Source organism: Paramormyrops kingsleyae, chromosome 6 (genome assembly GCF_048594095.1).
Source record: "Paramormyrops kingsleyae isolate MSU_618 chromosome 6, PKINGS_0.4, whole genome shotgun sequence".
NCBI lineage: Eukaryota > Metazoa > Chordata > Actinopteri > Osteoglossiformes > Mormyridae > Paramormyrops > Paramormyrops kingsleyae.
This window is the reverse complement of record NC_132802.1, coordinates 36,337,088-36,352,830: the sequence shown is the minus strand read 5'-3', so window position 1 is coordinate 36,352,830 and position 15,743 is coordinate 36,337,088. Positions and strand designations below refer to the sequence as shown.

The 15,743-nt window shown below is 42.0% G+C and overlaps 1 protein-coding gene across 3 annotated transcripts; it reads left to right on the top strand.

The window, feature by feature from the left end:
* Positions 1 to 1,204: 1,204 nt before the first annotated feature.
* LOC111847795 (protein bicaudal D homolog 2-like) lies at positions 1,205 to 14,289 on the top strand. Of its 3 annotated transcripts, none has more exons than XM_023819316.2 (10): positions 1,205 to 1,361; positions 2,544 to 2,820; positions 4,179 to 4,391; positions 5,129 to 5,281; positions 7,246 to 7,692; positions 8,162 to 9,016; positions 9,318 to 9,497; positions 9,756 to 9,907; positions 11,269 to 11,575; positions 12,903 to 14,289. In XM_023819316.2, exons 2-9 carry the CDS (start codon positions 2,578 to 2,580, stop codon positions 11,573 to 11,575), a joined length of 2,550 nt encoding a protein of 849 aa, XP_023675084.1. In that variant the 5' UTR covers positions 1,205 to 1,361; positions 2,544 to 2,577; the 3' UTR covers positions 12,903 to 14,289. The 3 variants fall into 3 exon arrangements, with proteins under 3 accessions (XP_023675084.1, XP_023675083.1, XP_072569269.1); XM_023819315.2 differs by having other exon boundaries at positions 12,900 to 14,289; XM_072713168.1 differs by lacking the exon at positions 9,318 to 9,497 and having other exon boundaries at positions 12,900 to 14,289.
* Positions 14,290 to 15,743: the final 1,454 nt, after the last annotated feature.

Genomic DNA, 15,743 nt, shown 5'->3' with positions numbered 1-15,743 from the left:
TCAAGTCTCGAGTCCAAACATTGCAGTCAGAGTCAAATCTTGAGTCATTTGCCCTGAAGTCATGGTCGAATCCAGGTCTATCCCTTCATTTTTGCTGTCAAGTCACAAGTCATAAAATTTGTGACTCAAGTCCAAGTCAAGCTGTGAGTCATGTAACTTGAGTTACTACCTATGTCAGTTTATTACCTTTTGGGATTAAAACTTGCTGCCATAAAAACCCACCACAGTACGTCATAGAATATGTTCTTTATAGGTAGAAATATGCTGAAAAGAAAGTGTCCATTTATGCTTGTCCTCACACAGTTTTACATCTGTGCATATGCAGGGAGTGCTGCATCGTTCCAATAGACTATCTCAGGAGATCTTGCATTCAGGCAATTGAAAATGCAGACAACAGAGAATTAATATACACATCAATTATAAAATTAACATTACCTCGACTTTTCTCGCGTCAAAGGGTCCAAGTTGGGACCAAGTCTCGAGTCGTTGCCCTCAAGTCCAAGTTGAGTCCAAGGCTTTCCATCACTTTTGTCAAGTTGAGTCACAAGTCATCAAATATGTGACTTGAGTCCGAGTCGCAGGTCAGTGACTTAAATGCCCACCTCTGGTTCTAATCAGACACAGACATGCATTGTGCCTTTCCAGCCAAAGTACACTGCCTGTAATGTACTGCTGTTTAAGGTAATGAATCCATTTATGGTGTTCTTGGTGCAGGTCAAAGTACGTTATGTTACATGTGTAATATTCTTTGCATCAAAGAAAAAAATATCATATGTGAGAAGACTTACCATCACGCTGTTATCAATTTGAAAAAGCCGAGCAAATACGGAAAAGTGGCAAAATGTGCCAATTTGAGGCTTGCAGTTGAATTTTCCCAAAGGTTTCGTTCACGAAATAATGAGTGCATTAAGTTTGAAGGATATAGGTGTATGTCCAGGAAACCAGGAAACTTCTTTTAAAAGTGCATTTGCGCTTTATCACGTTGGATGAGCGTTCAATACACAATAACACCTCGAGAAAACTGAAATTCCAGCAACATAACACAAGCAACACAAGTCTTCAGTCACAAGGACGCATTTTGGGTGTTGTTTGATTGGCAAGCTCGTCCTTCAACCAACATCAAATTTGCCGAAATGGACTGCAGCGATTGGCGGAAATAGTCCTTTGTTCCATATTTCTCCACCACACAGCGCGCGAGGAATTTCAAACGCCTTCACTTACGTGGCTGTCGGCTACTACCCGGCTTAGAATTATCAAACGGCCGCTGCTTTTCGGAAATAACGCGGAATTAACAACGCAGTCACTGGAAACAGACCATTCTGCTTTTTAAAAGAGGAAAGAATATACACCTAATTAGCTAGGTGAGTAATGAATGAATACACGCAACCCGTTAATGTATAAAGCGAGGACTTGTCTTGAGTTATTTTGAATCGGCCACGTAAAGGACCGCAGAAGTCACTATAGTCTATAGGTGATGGTTCCTGTTGATATTTGTACGGGTGGTATCTTTGGTTAAGTTTTATATTATCGACACTATATAGTTGTTTTTAACCGATACTGAGCCAGCTAAACGCCCGCGGTTGGTGTTGCTGACAAGCTAGTTGGCTAAACTAGTTAGCCTCGTTCTTGCGAGGCAAAGTTTAGCGCAGTCATTTAGGACTAAGTTCTCTAATTACCTCTGAAAATAGACAGTAGTGCCCTTAATGGTGAGGGACACGAATATTCGCTGGGAAGCTCTCTATAGATTATACATGTTTATATATAAAGAGTCTTAGGCTGTTGGAAGCACGGCGTACTCTTTTGTCCTGTCGGCTGTGATAAACCAGTTCCAGTGCTCCGTGTGTATATGTTAGATACCGATATTCTACGTAGGGGCAAACTGTGTTTTTGGATAACAAAACTGGCACAAATGGCGAGCTCTCCTCCGAGAGGATATTGAATAACGCTGCAAGCTGCTTTTAGTTTTACTTCCTGTTGCGCTGTTTGAGATGTCAGGGACCCAAAAAGGAAGTATTCATTGTTAATCTGAACAAAAACAGTAGTATCCCTCTAACATAACACTACATTTAAGGTGACTCTTGTTCTCACAGTCGGCTACCTGGTATATTACATGGTGTTAAGAAATTCCCTTACGTCGTTGAAGTCAGATTATTGATGTATGCAACTTTACCATACACGAGATGTCGCACTTTAATTTCAAAGCTTTAATTTACAAATCGCATGGATGTAATTTAAATTACAGCACTGACAATATGATTTTGCTGGCAGCTTCATATGCAATGTATGATATGCGCTTTTAAAATTGGTTGCCTTTGAGAACGCATTTCTGATGGAGTGCCCTTGGCATACTTTGGGGCGCTGCTGTTTAACGTCTTATTAGGTAATCTTCATTCTGAGGTGCTGTTTCTACTTAGTAGGATTACATCGAATGTAATTTGCGCGAATCAAATTGCTTAAATCATTGGTTTTTTCGAGTAAAACTTTTTATTGGTAGTTGTGAGGATGTCTTTCATGACTTTTTCCTCATACACGTTTTCTTACAGTGAAGGTATGTGCTGCATAAGGTAGCTGAACTGAATGACCAGAAGTGCCCAGGGTGTCACCATGCTGGAAGATGGAGAAGCTGGTGATCATATGCTATCGCTCCGGGCGGAGGTGGAGCGGCTGCAGATGGAGCTCCAGGAGGCCAGCCAGCAGAACGAGCAGGCCGCCCGCTACGGCTTGGCGATGCTGGAGGAGAGCGCTGCACTGAAGAGCAAGCACAGTCAGCTGGAGGAGGAGCATGAGGCACTAAAGCAGGAAGTGCAGCAGCTCCGAGAGGTTAGAGTGCTGCCCTACATCCCTTTGTGCAGCATATTCAGGACAGGGTCACACAGCCTATCCCAGGGCAGTGGGTGGGGTACACCCCAAACAGCAGTTCATCACAGGGCACACACAGGCTTCGTCACACTGGCAAACGTGCTATGGGCTATTTAGTGACCCCCGGGAGAGAATCAAAATACCAGCAGGACATGGAGAGATGGGAGGTGTGAGGCTACAGTACTCCCCACTGAGGCACCATGCTGTCCAGCCAGACTGAGGCTTTTATTATTCTCAAGTTAACATCACAAGCAAAGCTTGTGACTACTCTTCTGGGGTGAATTCTGTTCTTTTCACCCTTCCTTTAATGCTGCTGGACTTGTGATCCCGATGTACTTAATGCGATTTTGTTCAGTCAACTAGAAAATGGAACATTTCAGATTTGAGTCAGTTTCAGATAAAAGGAAAGCAAATTTCAGACTTCTGCAGGCTGGTTGGTGGTTGCGTCTTGATGGGGGAGGGAAACTGCAGCACAGCATGAAAGGGTCTATTCCTGGGGACATGTGCTTCTAGGATTTTTTTCCTATGGCTGCATGGGGAAGTTCACCAGCATTTCCAGACATTTGCACAAATATGACAGGCAGTAATTAAAGAAATCAGAAGTATTTGATCCAAGACTACTAAGGCATTGTAGAAGAAGCTTTTGAACCTTTGCCTTTTTTCCACATAACATTTAATAGGATTGTGTATATAGTGAAATTCACAGGGTAGAGAAGTAGAAAAGTTTTCTATTCTCATTGCCAATGCATTTTCTGTTGCATCAGTTTTGCCTTGTGTTTACATTGGTTAAATGTGAATGGCCTGGCTGCCCTGGTTTACACACGCTCCTTATAATGCACAGCACTATTTTAAGTGACTGTACATGTAGTGATTCAGTGCCCATATCAATGTATATAATAAATACCTCATCAATAGCAGTCAAGTAGACCCTCTTCAGTGACCATGCATACCAATGTACCCCCAATGTTTCCTTTGATAGTCTGTGGCTATGAGAATTTTGCTGTTATAATTTACACTTTTAATTTGTTTTACTCCTGAAAATGATGTAAATAATTTAAAATGAGTTATTTGATGCCCCCACACAACACCACTGATGTGTAATTTAATAATCCTAATGTTACCGTATTGTGTTTGGTGTGTCCACTTTGAGACATTGGGGCCTCTCATTACCGTGCCATCAGAGTACACCGCCATATTTGTTTACACTTTGACTCTGGTCAGCCTACCTGTGGCTATTTAGTCATAGTGAATCCCTGGTAGTAAACAGTTACTGTGTGGTTGCCTGGATGTCTAACGAGTGTATCTTGGCTGGGTCGTAGGCCCTGGCGGAGTCTGTGAGCAACATGAAGAGAACGGCTTCCGATGGAGAGAGTCGAGAGGAGACCCTCCTGCGGGAGTCTGCCAGCAAGGAGGCGGCCATGGGGACCCGCCTGGAGGAGCTGCAGCTGGAGCTGCGGCAGGCGCGGCTGAGCTTGAGCAATGTCCAGGCGGAGAGCGAGCGTCTGGGAGGGCTCTGTGGCCAGTTTAAGAGGGTGCGTCAGTTTATACACACACACTAGTCAAACTTGATGCCACTTGGGAAGTCATGAGAAAGTATATTAGTTATTTGTCAGCAGTGTAGCGGTAGCCTGACACACAGCCTTATTTCAGTTTGAGTGGGGTCCAGCAATGCATTCGGTTTAACTTTACATTTAAAATTGATCCAAATAATCAAAGCAGAATCCATAACAGGATTAGTTCATTTTTTTGTTCCATATTTAAAATATTTTCATAGTTTGCCATAAATATATGCATTAAGTGTATAGAGAAAAGTGAGGAAATAATGTATGCTGTTTTTCAATATTTATGTCTGACATGCAGCAGGGGCTGCACTACTACTGGCCCTATACAAATGAATTAATTGAATTCTCCAGCATAGGTATGCTTCTGTAGGGGGCAAAAAGCTCTGTTTTTGTGAAGATCTGTGCTGTGTTGTGAAACTGTCATTAAATGCCTTACAGTACACAAGTGTCTGAACTAGTTGTGTTAAAAATGTTTGGGGGGGATGTGGATTTGGATACTTATAAATAAACACTATTATGTTGTCCTTTTTAAGGAAGGTAACTTGTAACTTATTTTGGGAGATTTTAGCTTTTGTGTTCACGTTGATAGTGCTGCAGTTATGTTACTTCAGTATACTGCTTTTATTATATATAAATGTCATCTTTAAAAAAAAAAAAAAAAAAAGCTATTTGCTTTTTTCATAGTGAAAAAATATCTTCTGTCTTAGGATTGTGAGCATCTGGAGACAGAGAAGGGACACCTACGGGGGGAACTAAAGGAGTACAAGGTTCGGGAGATGCAGCACCTCCAGGATAACAGTGAGCTGGAAGAGGAGAACGTCTCCCTGCAGAAACAGATCTCCCTACTGAAGGAGAACCAGGTGAACAACTGCGTCCCTCAACAGACATGTTATTTCTACTTATCGGAATGTGAAAATTTACATATCCTGAATAAATATTACATGTAATATAAGCAGAGCCGTACCTATAAATTCTGGACCCCCTGACAAAATGTCAACTTGGGCCTCCCCAGCCAATTTTAGTAATCTAATTTTGCATATTCAAAGGCCCTGTGAATCTGCCAGGGTATCAATGCCCCTCCAACACCCTGGAATTTAAGTGAATCAAATTGCTTAAATCATTCTTTTAATCATCTTCAGGTTAAATTTAAATATTGTTAGTTGTGAGGAAGTCCATTGAGCCTTTTTCTAATAAACTTCTCTCTCATGTGAAGAGGTAGCCAAACTGAATGAGCAGAAGTGCACAAAGCACCACTGTGCTGGAAGACTGAGGCTGGTGATCAGTCACTCCAGACAGCGATAAAAATAATCTCTGCTTCTGATGGAAAAATGAGTAGGCATCTGACCTGAAGGGTGCCCTGTGTAAAAGCCCAAGTAGGGAATATGGGTTAGACCTAGGGATGCAAATTATCGAGTAATTCATTAATCAATAGTTGTTTCATCTTATCGATCGATGATCGATTAATTGCTAAGCGGCAATTTTTCTGAGAAGCTGAATTTCCCTCTGAATAGGTTCCATCTACTGTATACGTAACATAGAATATTATCTTCTATATGATATGAAGAAAAAATGCAAATCATATTCCTTAATCAAAGGTTTATTCTGAGCTCACTTGAGGGCAGGGAATAACATTTGGTAGCATTTCAAACATATTTTGAATAGAAAATTTCAAAATATAAGAAAGACTACTTAAAACGAAAACAAATTCTCGCTGCTCATCTTATTATGGGTTCAAAATACAATTAATTGCAATTAATTAATTTTAATCGAGTAATTTCTTATCGACAATTAATTGATAATCGATTAATTGCTTACATCCCTAGTTAGACCCTTAACTACCAGCGAAATTTCCAGCTCTAAGTTGCATTGGATAACTGTCAACATGGTGAATAACTATTTTAATGAGACTATTTGTCGATGGGTTTTGCCAAAGCACCTCCCCTTGTCTGTCCATGTTTACTGGATGAGAATATTGTGACCGTCTTGTGACTCCTATGCTTTCCATCTGGCCGGTGAAACTCAACCCTTGTTGTTTTTATGTGTCTTTTTAAAAACGCTGGTACTGCATAGGAAAGGTGACATAGGCTGAGTGGATTAGGGGTGTTTCCTAACAGTGAATAAAAGTGAATTTACAGCTATATCCTTACCTCAATATTCAAACGAATTCATCCTATGTAGCATCTGTTTTGCTAGTTTCTTAGTGGCCCTTTTTTTACAGCATTTTGTATTGTGCCTTCTTATCTACCTTATCTACATCGAACACATGCTCTCTAACTCTTGGGTGGTTTATGGACTTGAGTTTCTACTTATTAGCTATGGTTTCGCTGTTCTTATTGACAGCTTGTAGAAATGATCCATTTATCAAAATGTGTCATCAGAGTTTTTCTTGGCTACACATTAGAGGATTTATTAGAGGCAGTGAGTTTTGGTTACACTAAGCTAATGTGTATAAAAGGAAGTTCTGAACAATCTAGCTCTTACAGCTGTTGTCTGGCTTGTATTTTGATTTCTGTTTTAAACCTATGGGGAAAAATTTAGAGTTCTATATTATGTTCTGAATTTCCTGAAATGGTTAAGAAGAAACAAAGTGAAGACTAACAGCAGCATTTGCTGTTCACTGTAGAAGATGGTAGTTATGTGGCAATTTCCATGTTTTACCGAATTTTGTATTCATTGCTAAATTTAGTTTTAGATTTTTGGAATCTTTTCTTTGCTTTTCTTTCTTTGCCCCTAGAACTGCCAAACACTGGAACATAAAACATTCTGGTATCTGCTCTTCCACTTTCTACTCTCACATTCCTTGTGTTTCATTTCCCAACCCCAGGTGGAGTTTGAGGCCCTAAAGCTTGAGCTGATCCAGAAAGAGGAGGAACATGAGCAGCTAAAAAGGCAACTGGCAGAGGCGGGCCGCCTGAGGGAAATTGCAGAGCGTCAGCTAGAGGACGCTCTGGAGACCCTTGAGGATGAAAGGGAGCAGAAGAACAACCTGCGGAAGGAGCTGGCTGCCCTGGCAATCAATCCCTTTGATTCTGTGGGCAATCTGGAACTTCACCTGGGCCAGCTAGAGGAGAGCACAGAAGAAGCAGGAGACCAGGATAGTGGCTATAACAGGTGGCCCCAGATAGCCTTCAAGGCAAATGGAGAACATTGCTGTTCCACCCCCAGGAACAGTGGCGTCTTCCTGCGGGCTCCTGCACCAGGGCTAGTGTCAGACTTGCTCAGTGAGCTACACCTTTCTGACAGTCAGAAGCTGAAACAGCAGCTGACCCAGGTATCTGTTCCTCGCTTGTTGAAATCACCAGTATGGTGTCTTAGCTCAATCTGTTTTGGTAGAAAAGGAGTGTAGGAATTTTAAAAGCACAGTGTACCCAGTGTCATTTTGATTGGCTAGTCTGTCACTTGGTGGAGGTACCTCATGTTCTCCCTCAAACGGCTCAGTGATCTGTTGTTTCCGGCTTTACATAGACCTGTGACCACATCCTGTGTGAGTAGTACCACACTACCATTTTATATGCCCTATGTGCACAGGAAAAGTGAAAATTAACCTTTCTTAAATAAATGTCATTTCCATTAATAAAATTCTAGCATTTTTATCTTGTTACATTGAACACCCCCCCCTTTCATTTATTTATTTATTTATTTATTTATTTATATATATATATATATATACATATACACACACACACACACACACACTGCTGCTGATCGTCATGCTCATATTTGTATTTTTACCTACTTAGGTAGAGAAGGAGAAGGGCCTCCTGTCCGGTACAGTTAAGGAGCTGCAGGAGGAGCTGGAAGTTTGCAGGCAAACCCTGGCCGAGGACCAGGAGAAGATGGCCTCTCTGACCAAACAGTTGGAGGTCCTTCAAGGGTGCCAAGACCACATGCATGGAAGCCAAGGGAATCCTGAAGGTGTGGAAATGCCTGGTGTTGGGCACCATGGGGAGGGTGAACTCTGTGAACTGGTGAATGGTGTAGAACAAGGAACGCTAGCAGCTAGTGAGGAATCTCGACTGAGGGAGGAGCTAAAGGAGGCAAACGTGCAATATGCCAAACTGGAAGGCAGGTACCAGCAAGAGAAGGAGAGATGGAGGGGTGAAGCCCAAGAGCTGGCAGGGAAGATACGGCAGTGCATCCAATCTAGCCAGCAGGACCAGGAACGCATCCTAGCATTGGAAAAGGAAATTGGGGCCACAATGAAAGTAGCATCTGACTCGGAAAGCCATCTCAGCACTACGCAGGATGAGCTACTGGTCTTCTCTGAGGAGCTTGCTAACCTCTACCACCATATATGCATGTGCAGCAACCTCACGCCTGTTCGTGTCACATTGGACTATTATCGGCATGGTGCACGCGCACAGCACAGCCACCATGGACCTCTGCGGAAGCGGCGCTCCTCTGAAATGTTCACAAAAGTGTCTACCACCTGCAGTATGGACGGCAGGGCTGCCCCCGGGGGCGATAGTGGGGATTCTTCACCTGGGAGCCCTGGGGCCAGCAGTTGCCCCGGCTCCCCGACGCTGGACTTCCGGGATCCCACCAATGTCCGGAACCTGATGGCTGTTATACGGAACCAGATGAAGCACTTGCAGGTATGACCAGCAGTGTGGTCATGGTGGAACCAGAAGTGCACATTGAGGTCCAAAGGGCATAGCTTGGATGTGTTTGGGTCATTTTGGAGCTTTGTGTCTGCAGTGTAACAGCATGCTATTCATTAACTAGACAAGCAATATCAGTCCTGTTACCTAATGTGTAAGAGGATGAGCACTGATCCTGATCTTTGTAGATCATTTCAAATGTGGTATAGCTGGATGCATGACCTGGATTTAATCTATATAAGGACAGCCTGAAATGTTGTTATAGTGAATGTCTTTGCTTTACTCTTAACTCCAGGTAGCATTTGATGCATGTCGCCGGAGGGGGGCTCTGTCCTCCTCATCTAACCTGGGTGTGCATGACACCGATATGGACACAGAGACTCTGCTTGAAGAAGTGCTGAAGCTTAAATCCCTTCTTAGCACCAAGAGGGAGCAGATTGCTACTCTGAGGACTGTCCTCAAAGGCAACAAACAGGTGCCCTCACTGCTTTATGCTCGTTTCCTGGGGGTTTGTTTAGTTTATGGTGTGAGTATTGGGGTTGGGTAAGAAGTATGCTACAGGAAATGGTTCCCTGAAAGAGAGCTTTGCTTTCCATTGTTAATTTGCAGTAGTTTTTTTTTCTTCTCTCAGTTGAGTTCAGTAAGTGATGGTGTTGAAGGTAATAACTTAAACAAATTACCATTTGGCTCATCAATAGTAACCTGCTAACCAAAACAATCTGTCTTTTCACAGACTGCGGAGATGGCCTTTACGACGCTCAAGACCAAATATGACACAGAGAAGAGTGCCGTTTCTGAAACGATGTTGAAACTAAGAAATGAACTCAAAGCTCTCAAGGAGGATGCAGCCACCTTCTCTGCGCTCCGGACCATGTTCGCCAGTAGGTCAGTACCATGTCTCCATCATACTGTCCGATGGCTCCTTTAAACACGCCCCCGGAAAGATGGCACTGGTCGAACCGCACGTTTAACCGGTTCCGGCCATCCGCACTGGGGGGAAAAAACTTGTTCTCCAGGTTTTTTCAGCCCTTTGGGAGATACTGGGAAGTGGGTTATAGCCTGATAAGAATATGCCTCTGTCCTCTTAATGCAGATGTGGTTACAGCTACAGCTTTGCAGGATCCATATCTATTCTGAACCCAAAGGCCTGTGTTTGTCCTCATACTGTCTCAAAATATGAATGCTTGTAATTTGTGAATGGGCCCTGGCCAGCTTGCTCTGAATCGAATGAAAACCCGAGATACATGGACCATGTTCTCCCCACTGTGTCAGACTACATAATGGCATTGAACCAGCTTAAGTGGAATTACATTGTAAATGGACTGTGCCTGATGTGATGAGGTCAGCAGTAGCAGGTTGGTTCACTTCAAAACCAGAGCACTCATTTCAGTTAGAGGTCACTTGTGTCCTTTTCGTATAGAACTTTCAAACATTTCAGGTACGATGTAAGATTGAAGCAGCACCACACAGTGGTATCAAAGAGAAAGGTAGCCTCACACACTCATCTTGTTAGTGTAATAAGTCAGAGGTATTTGTCAGATCTTTGTATAAGAAAAGGTCTAACTGATTTTGAGACAAATTGCACCAAAATTGAAGCAGTGCCACTTAGCGGCAGAAAAGGGAAGGGTGACTGCAGAAGACACTTGACCTATTGATGGATCTTATTACTACGTCATGAAACCATTATATGGATGAGTATCTACATTGGCTTTCATTTTGAGAAATATTACATCAAATTTAAAGCAGCAGGATTAGGTGGCAGCAAAGGAGGGAGAGGACAGTCACAAAAACACTTGCGAACACAGCAACTCCAAAAGTATTCGATGGATCTTATTCCAGACCTCCCAGGAACATTGTTGTAGGTAGTTGTCTGAACTAATTAATCTTGAGATTAAATAAAAGTAGTGTCACTTCATAGTGGCACAAAAAGGGTCAGCCACTGACATGGATGTGGTGAACCTGATTACTCTGAGTCGCACAAAGTTGGGCTTTTAATAAAGTCCACCCCACCCAAGAGTAGGGCTGATGATAGGGCTACATCCGTTTAATACCGAAAAGTTGCCCAAATGTTTCACCTGTCGCCTGAAGCCCTGGGGGTTATTGTACATACACATTATAATATCGATATGATATCTCCCAGCCCTATTGAAGAGGTGGAGAGAGTATGTTGGGGAGTGTGGGAGAAGTAAGGGTTAGATGGGGGGCCAGGGGTAATGGGGGTAAAGTTATTTCTGATTTGCTCTCAGGTGTGACCAGTATGTGACACAGATCGACGAGATGCAGAGGCAGCTGGCCATCGCTGAGGACGAGAAGAAGACCCTGAACTCGCTGCTGCGCATGGCCATCCAGCAGAAGCTGGCCCTGACGCAGAGGCTGGAGGGCCTGGGGGCCCCCTGCTGCTCGCACAGTGGCCACAGCAGCCCTCGCCGCTCCCGCTCCAATCGGCTGGACACCCCTCGGTCTGGCCAGACCTCGAGGAGCCCGTTGGGGTGTCCCATGCGGCCACCAAGGACCAATCCCCACTCCAGCCCAGTCAGGAATGGCAGCATTTAGGTGAGCAGCCAAGCCAATTTGATCCCCCTTCCCCCAGACTCTGTGTTAGGGCCCTGTAAGCCCCCGCTGTCACACTGGCCTACTACTGCACCACACTGAAACATAATCTTATCAACTTCATTCCACAATGAACTTAGTTTCAAGCTACAGTGCAAATTTCACAAAGGTAATCTTATCCCATTTTCCAGACAATGGCTCCACTGAATAGCTAGTATAGCAAATCACTATTTTTTTTTTTTTTTTTTTAAAGAATCCTTCTTGCCCTTTAACCAGCAAAATGTCATCATAACCACATACTTCTAGGTTTTTCCTGTGAGGAAACCTATTTCAGATGCTTTGCATGTCATTGTTTTCAAGATCTATTAATTAGTTTGGTCATTTTTTTTATGGCTTTCGGTGATCATGTTTAATGGGATACACACGTGTATTCTGAGAAGACCATAATATACTGCACTGTGCAGCCAGATGACTTTCTTTTAGTCTAAGCATTAGGCTTTGTTAGTCATGAGGTGGTTCTGGCACTTTTATAGTGATCACATTTAACCTGCCTTGATGCATCACATTTTACAAAATATTGTTCATAAAGACCAGTTGCCATTTATCATACCAATTAAATAATCACTTTTGTTCTGATAAAGCTGATTCAACTCCCAAAAAGCTTTCACACCTCTGCACTACACTCCTTGATCAGTGACCACAATTCCCTGCGTTCTTTCTTTAGTCATTTACTTATTTGTGAATTTATAGGCTAATGAGGAGAGCAGAATAATTCATGGAACATGATGTTTTGGCTGGTTAGAAATTTGTTTTGATGCAGCAGTCTTTTAAGTTGTTTGTCTAAATTCATGTAAGAAATACCTGGGTATTTAAAGACTGAAATGCATAGTCCCCCGGGTGGTCATAAATGTGGCTGTCATTGCCATCCATTTCTTCTGTCGCAAGCTACTTGTATCCAGAATGCAGTTTCTATATTTGTATGTAAAGACACAGCTGTGCATCTCATGTCCAGGTCCAGTTTGAGTTCCCTGCTCTCTGATTGATCAGTCACTTTAGACTGCACCATAAAATGTCATTTAATATCCAAAAAAGAAAATTGTGCAGCCCCATCTTAAACATAAAACGGGGTTAACTTTGTAAAATGTGCGCATGTGATTAGGTTTCAGTATTTACTTTGCAAGCAAATTCAGAAATGATTACCAAGTTGACTTCCAAGATTGCTCCCATTTTGGAATTGCTGACTAGCTGATGTTTTTGTGACCTTTTCAGCCAGTTTAAGGATTGTAAAATTCCTACAGAAATTACTTTTTTTTTTTCCCCCCCCCAGTAGAAAAAAAATCAGGTGCGTGGAGAAAGCCGTTCCTGCCATCCATCACGTCTGCTGGAAACATTCATTCTGATGGATATCAGGAAACCTTCAAAAAAATTGTCTTGCAGCACACAGATCACTACAGCAAGCCAAGGTACTCCACAGGCTTTCGACTGAAGATGTATGTTTCCACTTTAAACAACATGTTAACGGGCAACTTTGAAAATGATTTAGCAGAAGCAGTCCCTAACGATTTCATGGAGGACACACAGAATTATTAAAATGCCTAATGTCATTTATTTTCACATTTATGCTGATCATGTATAGCGTCGCTGTTCAGGACTTTCTGTAATCAAAGTGCTTAACCACGTCTTTGTGTAGACAGTACTAAATAATCCTGAACCATCTTTTTGTTTCTATTATGCTTTCCCTACTACATGAAAACCAAACGTCCTTGGAACAGTTCTGTTTCTCTGCTGCTTTGCACTGTTTTTCGTGGGTGGGCAGCAGTTGGAATACTTGTTCAGAACAAAGAATACATTTCATAGAATAAAACTGTATAAACTAGTAACATAGAAATTTCCCATTTCTGCTGCACTTTTATTCTGTGTGTGTGTGTGTGTGTGTGTGTGTGTGTGTGTGTGTGTGTGTGTGTGTGTGTGTGTGTGTGTGTGTGTGTGTGTGTGTGTGTGTGTGCGTGCCTGCATGATAATCCTGTGTGCCTGGGCAAGCTTGACAGCTAGCTCGACTACAACCACAGTTTTTTTTTGTTTTTGAAGGAGTTCCCTGTGCGATTTATACTTTGCACAGGTTAGTGCAAATGCAAGGTCTGACTTGTTCTTCCTGAAGGCGGTGTGCTGTAGTGTTAAGGATATTCCTGCTATGAAGCGTGAAGTGAGACCAGTGACGGGGGGGAAATGCTGTTTATCGGGGATTTTTCATTTGAGAAAGTGCCTTTATTCTCAGTTATTAAACTTGCCTATCGCAACAAACATTCTTAAAGCAAACATCTGAACCAGTTGTGTAGGGTGTGTGCGTGTGTGCGTGCACACGCATGTCTCCATATATTAAGTATATACTGACTGTTAAGTCTGACAAAATTAAGACTTAAGGCATTTAAACAATGTGCCTTGGTGCAATTGCATTTTGTGTTACCTTTCTGTATTTGAGATTGAAGATGGTCTGTTTTATCAACTGAAAATGCACAATGAACATTTTAGAAATATGGGTGGGGGATGTTATGTTACAGCAAAGTTTGTATTTGTTTTCTCTGTCCACCAAAAAAAAAGAGCTGTAAAGAATTTGTGTCTTTTTCTATTTGATATGAAGTGTTTTATACAGGAATGATTTATGTTTAACTGTCCGTTTAGTTTATGTATGTTATATAATAAATCCCAACATAAGAAAATTGTACGTACTGCAGTTCTTAAGAGCTTGGTATCCCTCCTCCCCCCCGCCCGAAAAATGATCAATTCATTTCCTCTGCGCTGTAGGCGATTAGGCGGCGGAAGGCAACCGCCTGTTTTGCCTAGAGCTAGTGCTAGAAAAGTGTGCAGTTCAACACATTTTAAAATATACAGGAATATGAGTCGTCTGAACCAACAGTTAATAAATATTAACTTAATCGTTATGACTATTGTAATGAATATATTTTAAGTCGGCAACACAAAAGGACCATCTTATTTGACCACTAGAGCGCAGTCTTATCAATTTGGAAGCATACGCCCAGTGTAACGGGTAATATAGCATTATCGCATTTTGGACGTTCCCGTGCCGATTAGATGTCGTTGTTTACTTCCACTTTGTCATGTAGGTTTCCCCCACAAACTCGCCTCATTTATTAATACAGTCCTATTTGCTTTGCTGAAGCAATAGTCGAATGTCTTAGAGCTCAAGTTAAGTTCCTTAACGGCTAAGTTGGCTTATACTATGGTGTGGTGAGCATTTTACTTAAGCTAGTTGTGAGTAGCAAATAATCATCAGTGAGCTATTTGTTTAAATGAGGTAGTATTTGTTAACCAGAAACTCCAACTTATCGAAGTGTTATCGCAAATCAATCAAGAGATTAAGCAAATAAACATCCTCGACTCGTGAGAAGATGTTTATTTTGTTTACTCCAATTTAGACGATTAAATGAATCAATTCTGAGTGCTACTTTAACCCCATTGAATGCCCCAATAACTTTCGGAAGATTATGAACATTTACGAAGTTATCATTTATGTGATCAGTGAGCTGCAAATGGTTAGTACACCTTCTATTCATGCCGAAGCTGACTGGTGGTCAATCTTGAGTGACCAAGTGATTGCAAACATTATGATGACCTCACCACTGATCACGAGCTACATTTCCTTTATTATTGAAGGGCATAGGAAGTAGATATCAATAATTCCTCAATTACTGGTCAGGTTTTTACCCTTCCTGTCACATGTGCATTGTTTTGCAAAAAGTTGCGCAGTATGCTAAACACGTTTCTATCCATATTATCTTAGTATTAATCGTGTTGTGGTTGAATAAGTATAACAAATGTGTTAATCGGTTCGAAACAAGCTGGCATTAAATTATGTCGCTATAACCAAGCTGCATCTGCTGGGGAAAAAAACAATATTGTCTGTTGTACATTCGTGGAAATAATTTCAATAATATCTAGTCTTTAAAATCGAAAGAACGGATACATTGTTTTGAATAATCGCACAACTTGGAAAACAGCTTGTATATAACGTGCAAGCGCGATCCTAATTTGGTTCATATATGCAAAAATATCATTTCCGTAACATAATGTTACTTCTAGCTGATGACCACACTCTCCAGCAGTCACGTAGCGCATGCAGGCAATCATAAACCAGGACCGTATTTAGCCAATC